The 24,054-nt window shown below is 45.5% G+C and overlaps 1 protein-coding gene across 4 annotated transcripts in view; it reads left to right on the top strand.

Annotated features, from left to right (window-relative positions):
* The window catches only part of bahcc1b (BAH domain and coiled-coil containing 1b), a 61,752-nt gene that overhangs the window by 22,650 nt on the left and 15,048 nt on the right, over positions 1-24,054 (top strand). For all 4 annotated transcript variants that reach the window (XM_085284032.1, XM_085284034.1, XM_085284031.1 and 1 more), the window contains 10 exons: positions 7,850-8,008; positions 11,759-11,869; positions 12,132-14,129; positions 14,813-14,924; positions 15,491-15,684; positions 15,810-15,950; positions 16,934-17,106; positions 17,713-18,097; positions 18,995-19,915; positions 22,817-22,998. In XM_085284032.1, the coding sequence (XP_085140158.1) occupies positions 7,850-8,008; positions 11,759-11,869; positions 12,132-14,129; positions 14,813-14,924; positions 15,491-15,684; positions 15,810-15,950; positions 16,934-17,106; positions 17,713-18,097; positions 18,995-19,915; positions 22,817-22,998 (4,376 nt within the window). The remainder of the gene's footprint in view (positions 1-7,849; positions 8,009-11,758; positions 11,870-12,131; positions 14,130-14,812; positions 14,925-15,490; positions 15,685-15,809; positions 15,951-16,933; positions 17,107-17,712; positions 18,098-18,994; positions 19,916-22,816; positions 22,999-24,054) is intronic.

The following is a 24,054-nucleotide window of genomic DNA, read 5'->3' as shown; positions in this document are numbered from 1 at the left end:
CTCATCAGCAGCTCATTATTTGTCCTTATATATAAATAAAGGTATACTAAACAGCCAAAACAATAAGCGCAAAGAGGCTAAAAGGGGAGTTTTGAGCCTCCCCTTTCATCTACAAGCCGCATAGGATGCATTGTTAATGTACAATACTGAGTGCTTCAGAGGATCTAATACAATCTAAATACTGACCTGTTGCCTCGCACAGCTTTGACACATTGTTTACTTAAGGTTGGGTTTCAATCATATTTGTAATCATAAATTACTGTTGATAAGTAACAGGGCTGCGGCACCAAACCACAAGTGTTTATTAAGGGCAGCGTCTTAATGTGTTTTATAAGGAGTGAGTATAAAGCGCTAGGTGTCAGAATTTAATTGTGTCTTAACTTCAGCAGATCGCATGATTGGATATGACTTGATACGAAGAAACACACTCTGCTCTCAGCTCACGGTGCTGTGTTTTCTGTTAGACTCACTCTTCCTGGCGTCTTGACCCCCAGGTGTATTTAATCCGCACACAGGTCCATGCAGCTTCGAATCATTATAGCCTGTGTATGTGAATGTGTGTGTGTGTTTGCTGTGGCTGGAGGCTGAATGGACCACAGAGGCGTGGCACGGGCATGTCAGACTGGATGACGACCAAATCTTCCAGAACAGGCTTCTTCACTCTATACCAGAGCTGCAAAACCACTGTGGTGGTAACTGTGGGGAGTTGGGGGTGGGTTGGTGCTACATACACATCCCTGTACACGCGCGCGCACGCACACATGCGGAATTGCATTATTGACCCTCACCGCGGGCTTCCCTGAAATATCAGCAACCTTATGCTTTTGATTAGTGTATGTCTGCATGTGCCTGCACATACCATTTGTGTTTCATTCTGACCCAGGCAGCAGACCAGTCTCATATGACCCCTGTTCTCCAAATTCCCATGTTTTCCTTGGTAAAACCTGGAAAAACTTACTCTGACAGCCCCGCCGCCAAACCCTCCCCATCCACCCTGCTTCCTAAGAATCTCTCCCGTTGTGAGTTCCTGTTCTTCGAAGCCATATATGGTCCTTCCTGCAGCCGCGGGTGGGTGGGTGTGTGGCGTCCAGAAAGTCTGTGGTCAAAAGCAGGAACATTTTCCTCTTTTCTCAAAGTTTAGCGGTGCGTTTGTGGACTATGTTCGCCAATGGAAAAATCGGAACAACTCCAGAGTGTGTGCATGTGTGTGTATGTGCGTGTGTGGGGGCTGGAGCCGGGGTGGGGTAGGCAAGGTGCAACGTTTTCTTCTCATTTTTCATTTAATTCTTCCAGCTTTTGATTTCATTTAATCTTCATGGAGCAACAGCCAGCAGATTCTGTGCTTTTTCTTTTAGGATACTTGCTGTTGTTGGATGTTTAAGTACACACGTGTAGGTGCTGTGAGATAGGAATGTTGCTACAGCAGTGAATGTTCAAAGATGGTAGCAGAGAGAACGTGTGTGTATCCACGTGTGTGTGTGTGTGTGTCTGTGCGTGCGTGTGCGTGGATGGCGAGGCTCTAGTCCGCAGCCTGGGAGTCAGGCTTTGAGCAGTGCTGTTCATAGTCTGCTGATTTATACGCCTCACAGGGAAATCTCTCATTTGTAGCTCTTTCATCTCATTTTTCCCCTCCACTCTTTCTCTCTCTCTTTCCCTTTCTCTTCCTCTGTCCTTTCTCTTCTTCCCTACGTAATGTGATTCAGTGCAGCTGCTCGTCCCAGGCGACATGCCATGCTTTGCTTGCACACCCTACTCTCTCTAACATGAATGAGTCAAGAGGAATCGTTGATGAATAATAAGATAGAGCAGAAGGAAAATGCTATCTGGATCTAGTCGAGCAAAAGAACTCCTTTTCTCCCCTGAACATATTCTTTGTAAGCACCGCTTGGGCGCTTACTCACACATTGAATGTGTTTGTGACCCCAGTGCCATAATGCTTTTATGGACCTGTGTGCGTGTGTGCGTGTATGTGTATGTGTGTGTGTGTGTGTGTGTGTGTGTGTGTGTGGGTGTGTGTCTAAGCGCCTTCCACGAATGCCTTGTTTGAGTAGCCCTGTCACTTGTGCAATTCCGTGGTGTCAAAACAGATCAAAAAGGTCTGGCTTGACTCCTGGCCCTAGACACACAGACACACACACACTTAGATATACACACACATGCACATGCACACACACAGACTGAAGGCTCAGTGCCAGGGCCCTTGGTGGTTGGAGGCTTATGAAAGGGTCGGACTGACGAGAGGTTGCCAAGTGTACGGCAATAAGCGTAACAGCCAAGCTAACGAGAGTCAGAACCTCTGACACACGCGCGCACACACACACACACAAACAGACACACACAGAGTGCAGTTTCAGACTCTCGAGTTCTTTCTGCGAGTGACAGTATGTGTGTGTGTAGATGTGCATGTAGGAGAGAGTTCAGTATATCAGTGGGAGCACAGAGGCTTTTGTTAATTGGCAAATGTGACGATACAACACAAGAGGCTATTGATCTTCCATCGGATGGAGATTGATTTAACTCATCATCCTTCCAGGTGTGTGTGTGTGTGTGTGTGCATGTATCGATCACCAGCAGTCCATTCAGTGAGATGCAACAAAGAATATACCTCCATCACTTTATCTGTGTTTGCTTCTTTTACCACAGGACTTTTTTTTTCTTAACCACTTGCAACAAATCTACCTTCCTCTTCCCCTCTCTCGCTTCTCTTCTTCATCTCCCTCTTCTTCCTCTTTCGAAGAGTGAGAAATCTTGGAATGTTCTGTCCTGTTTCATGCTTTTTTTGTTGCTTTTTTCACAGTAAACTTCATCAAGCGCTCTTCAGTAGCTGCCGAAGCACACAAAAGAGGCTGCAGAGTTATATCTTTTCTCACTTTTAAGCATTTTCAGCTGAATTGACACATTATATTGCATATAGTGTAACTTAATTGGTTTAACAAATGCCAAAGCAGATCTTTTTATAACGTAAAAAAGAGAAAATAACCTTGATGTTTTGGCCGCATTCCTTCATCAGACACTTGCTTTGGAATTCTCCATGAAAGGCTCTATGATGTTATTGTTTCTAAACATGACTGCCAAGGTTTTTAAGTAGGCCTGATTGGTTGATCCTTGATTAAAGCAGTCACGAGTTCACCTTTTTTATTTCCGAAAAAAAAAGGGCATTTTCATTACATTCCTCTTGGTAGCGTTTAAAGGTTCCCCCCCTTAAATAGGCCCATACGATCACTCTCACTAGCAACTGTGTTCTCATTTTTAAGTTCCGTTTCTGTCATTCTTTATGTTTATATATATATATATATGTGTGTGTGTGTGTGTGTGTGTGTGTGTGTGTGTGTGTGTGTGTGTGTGTGTGTGTGTAATTTAATTTTTTGGGCCCCATGTTATCCACGAGAATACCAGAAATATGCCAAGCCACAAAAACCTGCCCAGAAAAGTAAGGCGCATATCCAGCCCCTTTTTTTCTAAAACAGTGTTTAAGTGTTTTTGAGTGGATTTTCCCCTCAGCAAATCACATTACAGTCAATCATGAATAAACTGAAGCAGATTTTGCTCACTGTAAGTACAGCTGCCTGTATTACTGTGAATCGAAGCTGATTTTTATTACTTTGGATTGTCAACATCGGAGGATTCGCTGGCTGTGTGTTTATACACTTTTCCAAGTTACAATGCCAACTCGGAAAAAAATGGGAGGGATACGAATATGTTTTTCTACTTTAATTACTGCCATGGAGACTTCATGTAGCTATCTACTTGGTTGGGGACTTCTATATGTGGCAAATAACACATGCAAACACAGAGATAGGTGGTATACAATCCTAGTATCACTGGGGGTCACAATGAATATTTGAATAAATGGATATTTGCAGCTGATCAGAAGATTAAAAGCACTGATGAGTAGCGTCTACGCTCCTTCATCGGCTGAGGCTAATTCAGCATATTTGCATTTGTCTATTGGTGTTTCTGCTGAGAAAAAAGGGGAAACTCCAAGTGGATGCAGCGGTGACAGATGGAAAGGGAATGTGTGGATCAGGATAAAACAAAGGCGGAAACGCAGGCCAGGAGGAGAGGAAGAAGGGGAGGAGAAAAGAGAAACAGGGACAGAAATGAGGTTTATGTTAGTGGCTGGCCTCTGAGATGATTTTCCATATCAGCAGGCCAGAGAGACAGAGTGGGCAAATATGATTTTCTCCTCAACTCAACCAACAGAAAACAGACAGAGAGGGTCAGGAGTCAGGTGACAGGAAAAGGGAAAAAGGGGGGAAAAGACAAGAAAAATGAAAGTAATGAGTAAATGGAAAAAAGATGGAGAGATGGGGGAAGGGCAGAGATCTGATAGGGGTTAGACATTAAAGAACAGCTGTGGGAAGAAAGTCAGGAAGGAATGCAAAGTATTTACATTGCTAAACTTAAATCACAGCACTACTATTTGAAATAGTCGCCTAAGCTTCTTTTTCATTCAATGCAATTTTATTTTGTGGCCAAGATTTGTGTTTCTTTTTAAAAACCCCATTGCTCATGTGAAAGTTGTCTTTCTTTTCTATCGTCTGTTGCACTAGACTTGATACAGGTAGCGTTATGTGTGCATCAGTGTGTATTTGACGTGTCAGTGTCAGTATACGTTTGTGCGAGAGTCTGCATTGCCAGGGGCCTTGAGAGCAGCCTTACACGAGCTGTGTTTTATTATGACTGGCTGAAAAGGCCGCTGATCTACATTTGTACAAGAGAGGATTTGGAGGGAGGAGGGGTGGGGGGGAGAAAAAGAAAACACTGCAACGATCTGCTGTGAGAGAGCAGAGCGTGCGCGAGAGGAGGGGGGAAGAGAATAGGGGAAGATGGAAAATGAAAGTCTCGAGTGTCTTTTTCGTTTCCTACAAATTTATTATGACTACAGAGGCTGCGGATATCAAAAGCAAAAGATGGAAAGATTTCGACTTTTAAATATTCTGGCTTGTGTGTGTGTTTGTCTTGATCACTGTGTGTGTGTGCGTGTGTGTTCTGATGCTTGGGATCCAGCTGTATAAATAGACACACACACACACACACACACACACACACACACACACACACACACACACACACACACAGATTTGTCTTTTAATACTCGCTGCTACCCCATCTTGCTCTTGACTTATCCCAGTACCCTCCCTCTTGCATATGTGTGTGTGTGTCAGAGACAGATTGGCAGACAGCTAAAGGCACTTGTGGTTGTGGTTGTTAGGGCATCGGGACGTCGTTGAGGTGAAGGTACTGTACGCGTGTGTTCCTGTGTGTGTGTGTGTGTGTGTGTGACTCAGATGTGGACTGTTGTGGTAATTGCCTCTGATGCGACGCAGCGTTTATGAGTAACGACCCAACCCACCACCTCTCTCTCGCCCTCTCTTTTTCTCTCTCTCTCAATCCCGTGACTAATTACCTGATTCCCTGTGGATTTGTTTCCTCCTTCCCCTACAACTGTTCAGTTTGTTCCACTAAATGAGAGCATGCTGATGAGCCAAACTGAACTGAGTCTTCTTGCTCAGTTTGCCGAAACTGTTACAGCATGAGATTAGACTTGCACTCAGTTCCGTGCAAGAGCTGAACTTGGTTGTGACCCCGTGTGATGGTTTATGAATGATCAAATCTTTTGAAGGTGCAGAGCAGGCCCAGCCGACCAAATATGTGACCGCAAGAGCAGACTCGTGCTAAGACATGAGATCGAGTTCTATAAATACTGTACCTCTGGTTTGTCTCTTGTTGATTCTTTTACTAGTGTAGGAAACTTGAGTTTAGGAATCTCTTGGGAAGTTGGATTTGCATCTTTGTTCGATTTTTCTGCGAGGAGTTGCAGTGAGTCGGCGACATGTCATTTCAGCAGTTTTTGCAAACTGGTGTTTTACTTGTAACTACCTAATGACTTCTATCCCGCCACTTTATCCCTTTAACACTGATTCTATGCTGGACTCGTTGCCAACCGTCGACTTACAGCTCAGTACATGATAACGGGATTCTCACGTTACGTCAGCAGTGCACACACGTGGCAAAGATGGAATTATGCCTTAGCTTGTAGGCAGCTATTCAACAGGGGAAGGCTCAGGTAATTGCGAGGTTAATTTGTTTATGCTAGCACATATAACACCACCTCACGATGATTCGAGTCAGCTAACCAGTTTTTTTTAAATGTTATATCTTAAAATTCTCGTTCATGTTTGTACTTGAATGGTGCTTGTTCTGATCACAAGTGGTGAATGTAGCTTAGCTAAAAATTTAAGCTAAGCTACAAGCTAACCTAAGTGCCTCAAACTAGCTTGCTTCTAATGGCCACCAGGAGTTGACTGTATAGAAGTTCATGAGAATATGAATTTGCTGCTCACGTGATCTCTTAACTTAGTACACACTTTGTGGATGAGTTTATGATCTTGGTTGCTAGTTTTAAGTTTTACTGAATACAACGCAATGTGCGGTTTGTAAATTATGTCCCCTCTTAGAGTCAGAAAGGAGGACAAAGCAGCATGTGCTTTAGGGTGGCTGTCTTATGCTTGACCTGTCTTTATGCAATGAACGTGCAACGTCCTTTGGTTTCTCAGTCGCATCCCACCTCATTTGTCAGATCTGATCTCAGAAGAACAAGAGAATGCGTCAATATTTCTCACTGTACTTCACTCACCAGCGGCTAAGTCCACTTTCTATTTGCAGCCTATGGTTCTGATTCACACAGGAACAACCAGTGGAAACGCTACATTACCACATCTTCTATGTTGACCACGTGATGCACATCTACACCAAAAAAAAGCTTTGGCATAATAGGAACAGGCGTAAATAAATTAATACATTCACACAGTTGTGTGATTATTTTACCCCAATCATACATGGTGAGATAAGAAGTCAGACCGCACTACAAGCCATGGTTATTGTGGTGCCTTTATTTGCATATTTTGTAGAGACTTTAGCATGTATGTTTGTGTTCGTGTTGTAATTAAATGTATATATTTAGCACTTTGGGCTAAAAAAGATCAGAAGTAATATTAACACAGTTTGCAGGGCTCAACTCTCGGGGTTTGTATTTGAGTAAAAGATTTAGGGGGTAAGAAAATGTTTAGGTGTCACATCAGGGGGCTGGTTTTTCATGCAAGGTCAGCTTAAATTCAGTAAGTGGGGCTTCACAGTCACTTGTGTTAGGCGTTAACGCTTTTTAAAAATTCTCTCCACCAGTGGGAATTAGGCACAACACCACTTCAACCTTGCAATCTTTTATTTTATATCTCGTCTTTCACTCTGCTACATGATAGCTATTTGAAGAATAACAGCTAAAATTGCCTCCCGGTGGCCAGAGTAGTTCAGCTGTCTCGGTTTGTCATTTGATGCTAATTCTGGCTAAGACCTGGCATCAAAGTAATGAAAATCATCTAAGGTTAAAGGTATCATCTTTGATTAAAAAAAATAGTTTAATGTCACATTCATGCCTGAGACCCCCATTTTATACCCATGAAGATCAAAATGGAATTCCTGAAGGTTTTTAGTGATTGTAGTTTTAAAGAAAAAAAAAAAAGATCTGTGTGTCACATGGTAAGAGGAAAAAATAATCAAAATTGGAGGACTTCCATCTGCAGTGCGAATGTAGCCTGAGGGGATTAATTTCTCCTGGGCAGGTCAAAAATGAGTGTTATTATTATTTTTCTCAGCAGTAGTCAGTGATATTAATATGTCTGCAACAAACTACATCTCTTTCTTTGCACAAGGTAAAATCAAAGGCGTTCTCAAGTGATTTACAGTCGCGTGTGCTCATTGGCACCATAGCAGAGTCCCCATGACTCCCCTTCCCCCATTTATTCCCCTATCATTTCTCTAACCTCCAGGCCCTCTCTGTGTCCCTCAGGTGCCTCCTTCATGGGTTCATTCCTGGCTAGCAGCCTCGGGTCCCCGTCCTCCCACCCCACTCACCCCTCAGGACCTGCTGCCTCCCCTTCTTCCCCCTCCTTCAGGTCTGGACCCCATTCAAGCGCTTCCCCTATCTGGTACCCACATTCGCATGAAGGTAAGTTTCACACACACACACACACACACACACACACACACACACATGCACACACAGGGAGCAGCGCAGAGAACTTGGGTCTCTGGTTAATCCAGGGTCTTGGTTTGGGATTAGATTGTGATGGAGCCATTAAGTGGTTTAACCAACACTGAGCCAAGGCCAAACACGTGCAGCAGTGATGCCTTAGATGATGCTACTTATGGAAACACACACACACACTTCTTGTTCTGTTTGATAGCAAGCATGCGGTTTTGTGTTTGTGGCTGCTTTCTAGTTCACCATGTTCAAGCACCGTGTCAAAAACTGATGAGCAACCAAAATATTTCCCTTCTCTCTGGCCCCAACCCATAAAACAGGCCTCACATGCACGCTCAAACCTCAACACAGCGTAAAAATAATGTTACAATCAGAAATTATTTAATAAAATTCTTCAGGCTTTCACCCCTCCTCTCTTTTAGGAGGGTGACCCCACCCCCGGTAAACACACATAATCACACACTGAAACTCACCCCCATTTCCAGCATCCTCTCCCTTTCCACAACCCCTCCCCCTTCTGACCGCAGCCCCACCCTCAGGGCCCCTTCTGGGCTAACCGACCTCCAACGGCCCCCTTCCTGATCAGACACACACACACAAAATGTGCGCATCCACACGCATCATGTCCTCTTTTCGACTGTTAACCATTTGTGGTGAAAGACTGAGCTTGACTTAGTTATCTGTCCCTTTCAGGTATGTGTATGCATGCTGTTCCTGTGTGTGTGTGTGTGTGTGTGTGTGTGTGTGTGTGTGTGTGTGTGTGTGTGTGTGTGTGTGTGAGAGAGAGACAGACAGAGAGAGAAAACGAGACAGAAAGAGCGAGGATTTCTCTTTTTGACAGTGAGATGGGTCAAAGAGATAACTTCAACAGAAAGACAGTTTCCGCCACAGGCTGCGTTTCTTAACTGACTGAAAACGGCCAGAATCAGGATTTCACGTTTCACTACCTTTTCACTAACTGATCGCTGGTAAACAGTAACACACACAGTGATGTCCCCTCACACCACTGCAGATGAATTAAACAAACAGCCAGTGCTGATGTCGATATCATAAAAAGCAGTGACATTTAACCAGCTATCTGACACATGCAATTATAATTTTTTCACTGCATTTGAACACTTTTAGCACGTGCATTTAATGAAAACAATAGACTGTGTACCATTCGGGTATGGCTGTTCTACTATCCTGATCTTGTCGTTGCTGAGTCATGGATTTCAAAGCCCATTGTGTATGTAGTACACCTGCACTATTCCTGCCAAGACAAGTCAAAACGCCTACTGTAAAAAAAAAAAAAAAAAAAAAGGCCTCCTCTGACTCACTTTACCTGCCAGTGATGCCACTAACTACTTGAGCAAACAATAGCAAGCTCATACATTTGTCACTTTAATTGCCTCTAACCCTTACCTTTAATCACTCTGAACCAGGAGAGTAAAGAAAGCAAGCTCGGCAAAGCAAAAAACATCCCCTTCCCTTCCTTCTCACACCCTGCTGGCGACCAAGTGTACAAACACCGAAATTTAATTTGGACAAACATGCCGCCTGTCACTCACGCTGGTGGTACACTTCTCCACTCTGCCCTGAGTTTATGTTTTAAACACTAGACAAACTCGCAAGAGCTGGGTTTTTACCTTAAGGAACTTCTCCCGGTGCCTCTAAAGACTTTTGTCTGTAACGACTGCCTCACTCTCAGCTCGTCTAGCTGCGAAAGGACTGCAGTTGAGCCCTAAAAGTGAGCCCCGTGTGAGCTTCTGTCTTAGTTCAGATTCATAGAAAGAGTCAGAGGCAGGACCTGAACGGAGCAGCAGTGAAAGGAGGCTAAGAATGTGTGTGCGTATCAGACGTATTTTGTGTGTGTGTGTGGCTCAGCTTTGATGTTTGAGCACACACACTTACGCAGGAGTGCACGCACCCACATGCACAAACACGCGCACACACACTACAAATGATTGTTTTTAAGAATTCAAGCCAGGGAGCTCCAGTAGGCGGTCTGCCAGCTGGCCGGAGTCCAGAGAGTGGAGCGTAGCCAGCACGGAGAGAAGAAACCTGGCCGATACACACACACACACACACACACACACACACACACACACACACACACACACACACACACACACACACACATAAAGTCACAGATGAGACATATTACCTCACACCCACACCAATACACACAGACACTATTATAGCCCCTTGTGCGCTTGTTTTCTCCTCTCCACATCTATCCTTGTTTTTTTCTGTCATTTCTCACAAGCTCATCTCCTTACTTCCCCTTCCACGTCCTCTCATCTTCACCATCTATAAGTCCTCCACTTCCCTTTGACACCCCCCCACCCCCCCACCCCACACACACACATTCCCCTCTCCTCTCACCATACGCCTCACAGCAGCACCAGATTGGGGGGCTTTTCATATCGACAGCTCTGTTTGTCTGGTGTCTTTTTTTTGTCTCCCTGTTCATTCAGTTGCTCACCTTTCCTCCCTCCCTTTTTTCCTTTCCTCTTGCTTTTTATTCCTCATCTAATTTTTTGCCACTCTGCCCCTCTGCTGTCTTTATTCCCTTCGCTCTTGTTTCTCATCCCTCCCACCCCTCCTGAGTTTTATCACTCGTCATTACCCGGGGGATTGCCCTTAGATGGCTGATAGAGCCTTTTGGCTAATTGTTGCCATTTAGATTCACTGGTTGTTAACCAGTCAGAGTAATCACACACACGCAAACACACACACACAGGCACACACATACACACACGGGTATGACACATTTGTGCATTTACACTGCAGCGTGAACACAGAAAGCCCCCTCCTCCTGACACACACACACACACACACATGCTGGAAGCAGTGAGGGGGTGTTGGTGGTTTTGCAGTGTGACTGTGGAATGCGTAGGATGAGTTTTTATGGAGTGCTGTTTACTTTGGCCACCGCCGTTAAACTTTTAACGGCTGCCAATTAACAGGCCGGCAAGGACACTCTGTGGGGCATGAAACCAGCTGCTGGAGAACACACACGCATACGCAAACAATCCCAAGCCATTTTTCTCTCCACAGTGCTGAGACGTGCACCTCTTGTATGGTGTGTGTGCGCGCACGTTCATGTACCTATATGGGATTGTGGTTATTTTTGTGTGTTTTCTTTTGTTTCTCCCCTCCAATAACACCCTTCCCCAACCATATACACACACCCACAGTGCTGTTCACCCATCAATGCATCCAGCCACCCCCCTATCAACACAACCTCCAAGACCTCCTCTATCCCACGATGCAGTTCAACGTCCTTGAAGACGAGGAACAGAGTGAAACGACCATTTACCTCCCACTGACCTCATGGGAGGACCCCGTGTGTGTGTGTGTCTGTGTGCGAGTGTGTGTTTTAAAGAGGGGGTGGGCTGTTCAAATGCTTCATAATGTTTGTCTTGGGTTTGGGAGAAAGAGCAAATTCCACCCAGTAAAATGCTGCAAACACTTGGCAGTAGCTGTCGGCTGTGGTTTTTGTCACCACTTTGTCCACTGTAAATAATGTCAACTCATCTGGCATGTTTGTGCGAAAGTGCATTTATGGTGAAAGTAGCACTAACTGGACATGTTTTTTTTTTCCTGCATTTTCCAAAATGGCCCCGTTCCATGATAGATTGTAGAGATAAACTGTTTGTTTAGAGGGCTGCTGAATGTCAACGCTGCAAAGAAACATCAATTCTTTCGTGCTCTGCCTCCCACTGACAGGGTACCCCAGCTATTCAGGAAGTCTAGCGTCTCCTTTTCTCCCCATGAGTCCCCTGGATCACCATAGCAACAGCCTCTATGGACAGCACCGCTTCTATGAAACTCAAAAAGGTAGGTGTGTGTGTGTGTGTGTGTGTGTGTGTGTGTGTGTGTGTGTGTGTGTGTGTGTGTGTGTTCATAAAAAAATAGCTTTTTATATACAGGGCATCCCTAAAATGCTTAATCAGCATCACCACAGGAATAAGAACACCTAGACACTCAGAGTCCAGTTATTCAACATGGCAGTTTCTTGTCTCTTTTATGCAGAAATCATTGTAGGAACACATTTTCAACCCTAAAGATCTATTTTATCCTCTATATCTTGTGCTTTTAGATCACTTCTACCTGAGAGGCCTTCCTCCTCAGCCACCTCTTCTCTCCACCAGTCACAGCCTTCCTCCATTGTCCAGGACTGCTTCGGGACACCCACTTGGCTCTTGCAGTCGGGAGACAGACAGCGGGGGAGTTGGTGGCAAGAGCACCAAGGATATTGGCGAGAAAAGCATTTCGTCTGTGTCAAAGGAAAAGGAGCGATCGAGCAGCAAGGAGAGGCACCAGGAGAGCAAAGACAAACTTAGTCATCACCATCTTCATCAAATGAGCCCTGCTACCACTCCGTCTGGCCACCACCAACAAGCTTTCCCCCACCCCGCCCTTCTTCCTCACCTCAACCTCCAGGGAAGGGAGGAAGACCACAGACATGCTGCAGAGCGGTATAAAGAGTACAGAGACAGTGACTCGGGCAGTCAGGGAGTGAAACATATGAGTGCCTGCAAATTGTCCATTGGCTCGGGGGCAGAGGCTGGCTCTCGAGGAAAGGCGGGAGCACTAAGTAGCTGCGGTGGTGGTGCGGGTAGACCTCTATCTGGAGGCAGCAGAAGGTGCTCAAAAGATGGACCTATAAATGGAGAGATGAGGATCAGCGAATCCTCGACTTCCTCATCTGAATGTATGAGACGGGGGACAGCTGCAGCGACAGCAATCTTGGCATCTCCAACTCCCCACTCAGTGGCTTCCTACTCTATGCCTCCCCCTCCTCCGCCGCCACCACCTCCTCATGCCTTGCATATGGGATCCACGGTTGCGGGAGGGTGGTTACACCATGCCCATCATCATCCTCATCCTGAGTTTTACTGCTCTCCCGCTCCTCTCACACTTACGCCCTCCAAAGATCCAGTATCCACACCTGGCAGGGAGGCAAAGGTCATTGGCCCGACTTATGTGCCCTCAGTGGGGCCATTGGGGGACCTGGGCACTCCAGACTGTCGTGGAGCAGGAGGAGGTGGGAGAAAGGCAGATGATAAAAGTGGAGAAGGATCTCATGAAAGTTTCTCTCATCACCTTAGTCAACTTAGTAGCTGCCAGAAGAAGGAAAAATCGCAGCAATACCAGCAGCAGCTGGGATACGGCAAGGCTGACAAACCTCCTGACTGGAGTATGCAGACGCAACACTTCCACAAACAAGGCTCCAACGTCAATTCTCAGTCAGAACTGAGGTCTTGCAGCCTTGAAACTTCTTCGTCCTTCAGAGATGTTGAGGTTGTGGACGACGTTTACCGACCCTCGCTTCCGGCAGATGCCCAGGAGAAAAAGTCAGGTGAACAGGGCTTATCAAAAAATTGCCCCGATGCTAGCACTTCTCCCTTGGGGGACTGTTCCCACTCAGTTTCTGATGGGAAGATTGGACCGGGAGCAACACCTTCAAGGGAGGGACAAAAGGTTGCAAGGATAAGGCACCAACAGCACAGTAGCCACGGAGCGTGTGCAGAAGACAGGGGGAAAGACGGAACTCAGACAGCACTTTCATGGGGGGCACGAGGGGACCACCAAGAGGACCAGAGAAAAGGTTCGGTTGGTAAAGGTGAAGTAAAAGGGCTGAGCAACAAAGCTCCACACAATGATCCCAACCAGCTACATTCGCAACTGCCTCCACCTCTGTCCTCCTCATCTGCCGACAGTGAAGGCAGTGCCATGAAGAACCTAATGAACTACAGCTCCCAGCAGCCTTTGCTTCTGCCACAGAGGAGCCCCTTTGGAGGTCTAGGCTGCCTCGAGCAGGGTGGAGACAGATCAGAGAAGGGAGACAGAGGAGGAGCTAAAAGCAGCACCTCCCAGCAGGACCCTCCCAAACAGTCACTCCCTCCTCGCCGAAGCTCCGCTAACGAGGGGCAGAAAAGTGACAGAGGTGGAAAGGAGGCAGGGGAAGCAGGAGAGGGGGAAGTTCGACAGCCTCCAGTGGGTATTGCAGTCGCAGTAGCCAGGCCCCCCCATCGTTCCCCAGACAGCACCCCTGGCCACAGCAGGCAAGGCAGGGTACTGCACAGCATGAAAGGTCAGACATCATTTGTGCTCTGTGCACTGAAAATTTCAACATGAGGCTACATTAATGGAGAATATCAACAATTAAACACACAAGAACAGCTGATGGTGTTCTTGATTCACTTTGACATCTGATATATTTAGAATGACTCCAAAACCCTTCCACACTACTTATCATTTAGCACGTTCAAGAAGAAATTTATTACAAAATAATTTCAGGCAGCAGTCCCCAATCCCCGGGCCACGGACCGGTACCAGTCCATGAGTTGTTTGGTACTGGGACGTGAGAGTTGAGGCTCAGGTGTGAAATTGATGGTTTTCAGGATTTTTTTCAGTTTTTAGCGTTAACTCAGTTTCCCTAGGTCTTTTCCTGTGTGTTATGAATAAATCTTCTTCTTTTTTGGTACCGGTAATGGTTTTATTTTGTTGTATTTATCCACGACACCTTAAAGGCCGGACATAAACCAGTCCGTGGTGCAAATAAGGCTGGGGACCGCTGCTTTAAGATATATTTTGACATAGAATATATGGGATACATTAAAAGTTAGCAAAATCCATGTAATCTATGTAGACCATGTACTGTCTTTTGCTGTGCATTTATTTCCTATACCTGGTTGGAAATTGTTTACATCATTTGATTGTACATAAAAGTGCCGATAAGTTATATGTTTCTGGTGCTGTATTTGTGTAATTCAGGGGTGTCACGCCCTGTGTATCCTCTTGGTCGGGAGGCTGAGGAGAGGAAGAGGATCAATGAGGATCAGATCGGTCTTCATCACCTGGACAGAGACAGAGAAATGATCATCAGGTACTCTTAAACACATATTAACACACACACACGCATGCACACACAAACACATACGCACACGTTCACACACTAGCATCTGTTCATTTTTGCTCTTATCTGATAAGCTGTAGTTCTTTTATTCTCGGCTTCTCTCTTCCAGTCTGAAGCTGCGCATCTCTTCTCTCTCATCCCCTCACTCCATTTACTCTTCTCACCCTTTGATGTGGTATTTCTGTACACCCTCACTCTCTCGCTCTCTCTCACTTCTCTTCTCTCTCTTTCTACCTAAGATGAGATGTGGTGCATTAATGTTACGGGGACTAATATGGATGTCTCTGAAGTATCGGGCTCTTATTATGTAGTCATATCAAGGGAAGAAAACATATAATGAGAACTCATAGACCAGGCACAAGGTGATGTCTGTTCCTCTTGCCGTCACATTTCCTTTTTCTCGATGATTATAATGGCGGTAGTGGTAATGAAGATGACAAGGATGAAGATAATGATCATAATGACAGTGATGATGGTGACAATAAGAGGGATAATCAAGATAATGACAAAGTTCATACCGCCTACTGCCACGACAGGGAAAACAAGGATTGCATGGAGTTCGCCAGGATCCACCCTTCCAGCAGCTGCCACGGGGATCTGACCTCTCACCTCTTGGTCCCCGGAGGAGCGAGCCAGTTGGGGGCTGATCCCGCTGCACATGCTCACCCAGCTCACCGCCACTGGATGCAGAGAACAGGAAGTCCATCCCTCTGGATGGGGCATTCATACAGTGAGTAGAGATCTAACTTTATACCTTCAGCTTGTTCTGTTCTTTTGATGCCCTCCAATAGACGGCATAAAGTTATTTCTTTATTTTTTGTTGCAATTCCAAGTTGCTATATTTTTACATTATAGGTCTGAGTCACGTGGGAATGACTCCAGGGTTTCCTCCAGGTCTTCCCAGCACTCTGCAGCCTGTCTTGGGGTCACTTACCCAAGACCCTAACTCCCCACTAATGGTTCTTCCAACAGAACCAGGGCCTCATCACCACCTTGGTATGCTAAGCATCCTCATACACACATACTCCTCCCCCCCCTTTTCATTTGTATCATCAAAGCCTCTGCCATTTCTCTCCCAGAGTTTTAGTATCATTGGCTAATCATAATATAATGCTCAACTAAGTCCTTCTGTCAGTGGGACCATGTTTTATAGCTTCGTTAATGGGAGCAGCTATTCTGCTGCCCCCCCTCTGCGTGTGCCCGGCATTATGCAAACCATTTTAACTGGCGTTTCATCTCTCTTGTGGTGGAGCACTGATGTGTTTGGACTGGACTTTGTGCTTTCTGTGTGTGTGCTTTCTGTGTGTGTGTTTAAAGTTGTGTTCACGTCTGAAACAATACGATATGTGAAGGGTTTTATTGGGCACCTCAGCCATTGCTGGAGAGACAAAAGTGTTTGTCTTTGTGTGTGTGTGGTGAGTGTGTGTGTCAGCGCTGCTTTGCAAACAGGCTGTGAAATTTAATTATCTCCCGCCTCCCTTGCCTCGCTCCGTGAGAGTTCCTGTGGAGAGGGGAAGTGCATCCACTGAACCCTTCCCCTGGGAAACATTAGCCCACTCAGGCTAATCTCACAGAACAAAGGTTCCCAGCGACAAGGCAGCCAAGGAGGGATGTGTGTGTGTGTGTGTGTGTGTGTGTGTGTGTGTGTGTGTGTGTGTGTGTATGTATACTCATATGTGTGTTCACATTCATATGTGCTAAGGGAGAGGATGTGATGAAACTATGTGTTTCCCTGTAAAGAAAACCTGCATAGAAAGCGTTAAAAGTGGTGATTACAGGTTGTTAAGCATGCATTCACTATTCAGTGATTGTGTCTGAGGCCAAAACACAGCTCATTCGGGCTACAAATGGTCTATTTTCAGTCTTGCAACAACATCCATCAATGTCTTTCTTCATACTTTTTACATTGTTTTTTTTTTTTTTCTTTAAATCAAAAGAAAACACTCAGCCGTTTCTCTCATTTACAATATCTACTCTAGATGTTCTGGAGCCCTCGGGTCTGTGGCCTCCTGTTTATGGAGGCAGAGGCCCCCCTCCTCACCTGCAGCATCACCCAGTTTACTCCCGCCCCTCCTTTCTACGGCAACAGGAGCTGTACGCCCTGCAGCAGCAGCGAGCCATGGAGCATATCCAACGCCAATCTTTAGGACAAGTAAGACCAGTATAAACCAGAAACCTATGACAATGAGTTATTATTGTGAAACTGTGGACAAATGAGAATTGGGAAATACGCTGAAGTTGCGCAATGGCACTTCTTCCTCGTTTCAGCTGTTATGACTACAATACGCGACCACTACTGAATTGTTTGAAGATCTCTCAGTGCAGATATCCTGACTTCTTAACACTGAAAGAAAAACATATGCAAAAATCACACTCAGCAATATTTATTTAAGCCAATGACTTCCTCTTTTGTTGGAGAATGGTTTTACTGATAAAGACACATTGATGTGTTGCTTTTACGCTTTCACATTTGCCAGATCATTTGGCAATCAAGCGATGTGGTCATTTCTACAGTTCTTCTCCCCCCCCCTGCTTTTCTGTCATGTTTTTTTTTTTTTTTTTTTTTCAGAATTAATGTTTGTGTTTAGATGCAATTTGGCTTGTCTTATACAACTGCATTTCCTGCTGTCATACAGTCGTAACTGGCCATGAAGATCAAAGTGTTAAATTAGCATCGTGTAACACATTTAAAATGTATTCATCCAATCATTGTAAGGATTACTTCTCAATCGCTTGTTCTCCGTTTCTTCTCTCATAGAGAAAACATGATGATAGCACCATCACCCTGGAAGATTCAACTCATCAATCTCCACCATCCAGGACTCCCTCTTCTTCTTCTTCATCCACGTCCACTGCCTCCTCCCATGCAGCCAAACCCTTCTCTCACACCCCACCTCCACCCAAGACATCCACACCATCTCCGGGAATGTGCCCCACTAGCCGTCAGTCACCCTGCTACCACTCCCCATCCACGCTTCCGCACCCGCCAAATCCTCTGACTCCTGCACCGAGCCCTGCTGCAGCAGCTCCCCGGTCCCCAGCCCTCAGCCCTGCTCCTTCACACCTCTCTAAAGGACTGGAGAGGGGCAGTGACAGAGGAGAGGGACAGCCACCTCAGGACTACCCACAATCCCTCGAGCCAGGTTTGTGTGTGCAGAAGCTCCCGTAGGCTCGTTAATGAATCCACTGTCTGAACTGAAAAATCTGTGCCAGCAGGCTGGACCATCAGATAGCATAAAGATGGCGAAACAGGACACAGAGACAGACAGAGCATAAGAGAAAAAGAAAGAGGGAGAGTGATGGAGGCCGCTGCTGCTGAAATGCAGCACTGGGCTTTGAAGTGTGGTATTCTTTTGATTTTGCAGAAATTGTTTGAAGCATGGCTGGTCCCTTACTCAGTGTGTCCTTGAGTGTATGTGTGCACTTTTTTTTTCTGTGCGAGCCAAAGAGGGACAGCGGGCAGGCAAGCCATTAAGGTCAGAAAAAAGCATATGGGCACTCTGTCCATGTATGTATGTGTGTGACCTGCCAGTGTGCATATGTGTGTCAGTGAAGGTCAGTGAAATCTTCAGATAGAGCCTCCTTATCCTTCAGGGGTCCTTGAGAAGAACACGCGGAAGGATACGCATTCATCTGGCTGCGTTGTCAGGGGGGCGGAGGGATATCATCAATAATAAGAGAGCAGGGGTGACAGGGCTGGCGCTGCAATCACAGGAAAACGGCAGGGTGTCATCAATATCCCACCTAGATCTATATACTTACACTTCTACACCCACACACACACATGCTGTATAATACACACCACTGTGGGCACATTGTGTTTTCAGCACCTTGCTGTTAATGTATTATGCCAACTGTAATCACTGGCTTCATCCTATCTACCTGAACGGAATTGCAATGAATTTAAAGAACAAGAAACTACAAATATTTCTATTTGTTGCAGATAAATACATTTTGTTTTCCCCTATTTCAGGCTGATTTACAGGCTTTAATGACAAAGAAACTATTTGACCAGTGCGCTCTCTCCCTTTCTCCCCCAGACTTGCCACCTGTTTATACTTACCCTCCAATCACCATGGGTTACAAGGCCGGGCCCTCGCCTCCAGAGGCTCGACTGGCTGAGCAACCTATGTTGGAGGATGAGCCGGCAGAGCCTGACACTAAGTCCCTCCCACACCAGTGCCACATCAAGCCTCTCACTGTTGAAGTTGAAGAGCTGGGGAAGGAAGACAATGAGAGGGTCTGTGAAGTGGTGGAATCCCAGTGTGCACTTACAGAGGAGGCGAAGCAGGAAACAAAAGGCTGCTCGGTCTCTCAGCCTCAAAGTGAGATTTCTGGATTGCCGCCATGCCCTTTCCCAGCTCCAGTCCCAGATCCAGCCTGCCCAGCCACAGCCACAGGCAAAACCCTAAAAGTAGAGCTCTCCCTGGGTTGCCCGGGCCAGCAGGCTGGCCTGGAGGAGCCCCAGCTACCCAAAGAGCAGGAGAATGATAGGGAGGATGGAAAAGAGGACATCGAGGGGGATGAGGGGGAGAAAATTCATCCCAAACCAACAGAATGTACAGTCTCTGTGCCTGAAGAGCCTGGAAAAGTCCAGGCAGAGGAGGATGGGCACAAAGAAGGAGAGAATGTAGAGGTAGTGGAGGATGAGGAGGATGATGAGGGGGATGGGAGAAGACCAAGTGAGGGCTTGGTGAAATTAACGTGTAGCTCTCCCGCTCCTACCACATCTGCCGACCCGATCGTCCCTCCAACGGCAAGTACAGCAGCTCAGCTCCAAGGGGCCTACATGTGGAGCCTGGAGCTCCTAATCGCTGCAGCTCTGTGTGCCACCAGAGATGCCTTGTACCCACCTGTACCTGTTGACCAGGCCCCATGCCCTTCACCCAACCACGGCATGGAGATGCTGGGGGAACTGGCTGAGCTTGAGATCCAGCAGAGGAGCAGGGCGAGCAAAGCAGGTGAGAAGAAATTCATTTGAGAACGCATCGTCTGTCTGTGTGGTCTAATCTGCTTACACATCTACAGACATTGGTCCAATTCGAAACCTATGAAATGAAACCAAAATAGTTCTAAACAGCCCCAATAATTAGGTCTGCCTTTCTTACATTATCTTCTTATAGTAAAAAAAAGACCTAAAAAAAGACTAAAATGCCCTTGAAATTGAGATCAAGGAAAAAGAAAAGAAAAAAACTGTCACCATGCTTTTCTTCTTGCTATACAATCACACACACTTACAGTGAACACATGAGAGAGCTTTGGGAGATGTGTGCAATCCAGATGTGTCTCATGTCACACACACCAACACACATGCACAGACACAAAAAATTTCCCACTAACTATCCTGCTTCCTTCCTCAGCTCTGTTTCTCCGCTCCTGCCTATAGACCAAATTTTTTCCCTCTGGGAAGGATGCTTATGTGTATATGCCAGTGTGTGTGCATGCCCGTGAAAGTATGTGTGCATTTTGAGGGGACCCAGAGATGGACAAGCTAAGCTTTAGAAACAAGCCAGGACACACACACACACACACACACACACACACACACACACACACACACACACACACACACACACATACTCTGCCCAGTGTGTCCCCCAGGCTCTGGCGTCTTGCTTTGCTAATTAGACCCTTTCCTTTAAAACACTTCTCCTGTAAGCGCTCCTATTTTCCTCTCGTCCCTCTGAGAGAAAGTGTTTTTATTTATGCCAGCATCTGTGTGTGTGTGCGATTTGTACGTGGCGTGCACGCGGCTGTGTGTGTGTGTGTGTGTAAGCTGTTAAGTAATCCCAGATGAATCCCTGCTCTCCTCCATCAGAGTCTACGTGTCTCTCCACCAGGCTGCTTGCTCCCTGCCTGCGCCTCCTCCCGCCTCTCCTCCCTCTTTGTTACCCCCCCCAACACACGTCTCCTTTTTCTTTTTTCTTTCTTTCTTTTTCTTTTTTTTTTATTAAACCAATGTAATCTTGTGTGTAAATCCTGCCTCTGCAAGCCTTGTTGACGGAATTAATAAGTGTAAAAATCATAAGTCGCTCAGCTGCTGTCTGTGCATGTGTGTGTGTCAGAGATACAGCGCGACTGTGCATTTGTTTACATGTGCATGCACGTGGTTAGCATGTGTAATAGGTGTGAAATCAATAAGCCCTGTTGTGGCGTGGAAAACGTTCTTCAAGTTGCAACACATTTATTTAACCCCCCCCCTCCCGCTCTGACCTCATCGCCGAGAATGTTATTAATACCGCTGATGGCGTTTTTGTCATTGTGAATGCGTTGGGGGAGATGAAACCGATCCCAGACAGATGCGTTTATGGCGTTCCTTGATGCAGAAGGATATCTCAGCTGTTCACTGGAGATCACAATTACAGATTAAGGAATCAAGAGATGTGCCCCCACCCCTTCTCTTCTTCATGAATTATCGCCATTACTTCTATTTACACGTAGACAGAGGAGGTATTTGTGTAATTTATTCCTTCGCATTTCCTTTATTTTGAAATTTCACACCAATAAATTCCTTAATGGTCTCTAATGATGACTAGGTCCACAGCAGCTGTAATGGTTTTTAATTTTCCTCTACTGTTTTTGTTTTTCCCCTTGAAATCCCCTGTGCCGCCTCTTATTACACCCTTCACCCCCGTTAGAGACATGGTATGGTATTATTACTGTGCAACGATGAGTGTGTGTGTGCGTGCATATGTGTGTCTGTGCGCTGTAGGCGGAAGGTATCTATCGATTGTGGCCATCCTCCAGGATACTAAACTAGGTGTGGTGATGTCAGTAGTGATGTCATCCTGTCAGGGTAATCGGAGCATGCCATTGGCTCAGAGGTCTGACAGATGAGATGGCATTGACCTCTGCGAGCCGGGACAGGACAAAGCCGCATCTCTCAGCTCCTTCCCGCTTGCTCTGTCGCTCTCCGAGGAGTTACCTGTCAATCTCACATCCGTTTGTTCACGCACGCTCTCGTTTCTCTCTTCACAGACAAAGACTGCCCTCCTTTCTTTCGTCGCTATTTGCCGTGTTTTTCTGTCTCCATCTTCCACTCCCTCACACACATACACACACTCACACAGGTCTTAATGATGTCAGGTGTCAGTGAATGGGCCTTGCGGCTCCAGTACACAGTGGGAGTGAATGAGGAAGACCTCTCCTCACCTGCCTCTCTTCTCCTTTCCTCGTCTCCTTCTTTTCTCTCCTCGTCTTCTTCTCTAAGGGGAAATTGGATTCTGTCCATGTCCATAATGAGGAGATGTAGGAGAATAAATAGATAGCTCAATAAACACTTTGCCTCTTATTGCTTCTCCTCCCCTTTACTCCCCATCCCTCCCTCCCTTTTTCTCACCGCATCCCACAGTCCTTCTTCTCCTCCTTCTCTTACCATCTCTCCAATTCTCCCTCACATAGCCTCACGCAGTTTGCCCATGTCTGCATAGCTCAGCGAAAATGCTGTAGGGTGCCTGTGTGTATTCTAAATGAGTGTTTTTTTATTTGCGTGTGTGTGTGTGTGTGTGTGTGTGTGTGTGTGTGTGTGTGTGTGTGTGTGAATGTGTGTGGACCGTCTCATGAATATTCCGTTTCATCTGCCGCTGCCGTGACAATGACAGAGTTAATGACAGTGACAGATGTAGAGATCGTTCCCTACAACCCCCCCCTCCCATGCGTGTGTGTCTGTGTGTACGATTAGGCATGAACACCAGTATACATCAAATAAACTACACAGCTAATATCATAAATATCACCACTTTTCAAGACGCCGTTTCATCGCCCGAGAAATAAATCCTTTCAGCACACGGCGTGTTTTATAACCAGGTGTCAGCCGCTGCGTGATGTACCAATCTAAATCGAAACAATCCGTCTCCGCGCAGGTGAGGAGGACATGCCGACCTTTGACCTCCACAGTCTGGCGACTCTGGTGGCCGCCCGTGCCCTGGAAGTCGGAGGGGGACGGGTAGATGTGGATGCGGATGGTGCCGTGGACCAGCAGTGTCCAATCAGGAAGAGGGTGAACCTGCGCAGGAAGTGCAGCTGGACGCCTCGGCACGAGCCGGTGAGGCACGGGTGTATTTTGTGTTTGTGCATGAGGACGTAAATCAGTGAGGATTCAAAATGTGGCTCAATGGAGTGCTGAACAGTTTGAACAGAAATGAATTGTTTTATACTTGTTGTAAATAAAACCAAAACAATTTAAAAAAAAAATCTAATTTCTGAACTGAACAGCTAAGAAATCATAAAGGAAAAAGCCTGTTGGTTATTATCAGGGATACAAATGAGAAATAGACTAATTTCTAAGAGTTTAAATAATAAGATTAAAGCAAACATGCCAGTAAATTCAACATAAAACATGTAAAATGAACATTTTTACTACATCATGACTTAATGTGTTTTATTTGGCTCTTTTTCCCCCCAGTTTTCCACCATGTAGGTACCCAGTATTTCTTAAATTATTTACAGCATAATTTATTTACACTCTCCTAAAAGAAATTCCCCTTTATTCTCTTATTTCCCCATATCTACTTTTAAGCACTGGTGGGAATCGATGAGTGTTTTGCATGCACTGATCCATACAATAAAATGACACATAAATTCCATAAATTCAGTGGAAAATCACACTATAAAATGAATGCATTGTGTAGTGTAGCAAACGAACACTAAAACACGGGTGCAATAAATATAATCTATCATAAGAAACAAAAAGCAGTGTGGATTAAAACCAATACACTGTGTGTTCACTGAATAACTGAGCAAAACGTGTTAGTGATCAAATAAAATGGATGGATAAAATTTAGAAAAAAACTCTTTTAGTTTGATCTGTGTTGAAATTCAAAATAAAACATTTTCATATTTTTTTGTAATGTTCAAGTAAAGATGACACAAGTGCTTCCTGTGTGGTGGAGCTTTACATTTCTTATTAAATTCAAAAAACTTCAAAACAAGATCCGGCTTCACCAATGCTATCAGGCGTTTGATTTTAAGACTTCAATAAGCGCACATTTATCCTACAGATTATTAGATAACTACTTGGCGAAACCTTTTTAACGTTTACAGATTGATTTTACTTATGTTAATATTTGTTATCTGCGACAGAAAGTGCCTAGGGAACTAC

Source organism: Mchenga conophoros, linkage group LG8 (assembly GCF_057382185.1).
Source record: "Mchenga conophoros isolate Kocher_MC1m ecotype Shallow Benthic linkage group LG8, M_conophoros_male_GT1.1, whole genome shotgun sequence".
Classification (NCBI taxonomy): domain Eukaryota; kingdom Metazoa; phylum Chordata; class Actinopteri; order Cichliformes; family Cichlidae; genus Mchenga; species Mchenga conophoros.
Note: the sequence above shows the minus strand (reverse complement) of the source record. Positions and strands in the feature narration are given on the sequence as shown.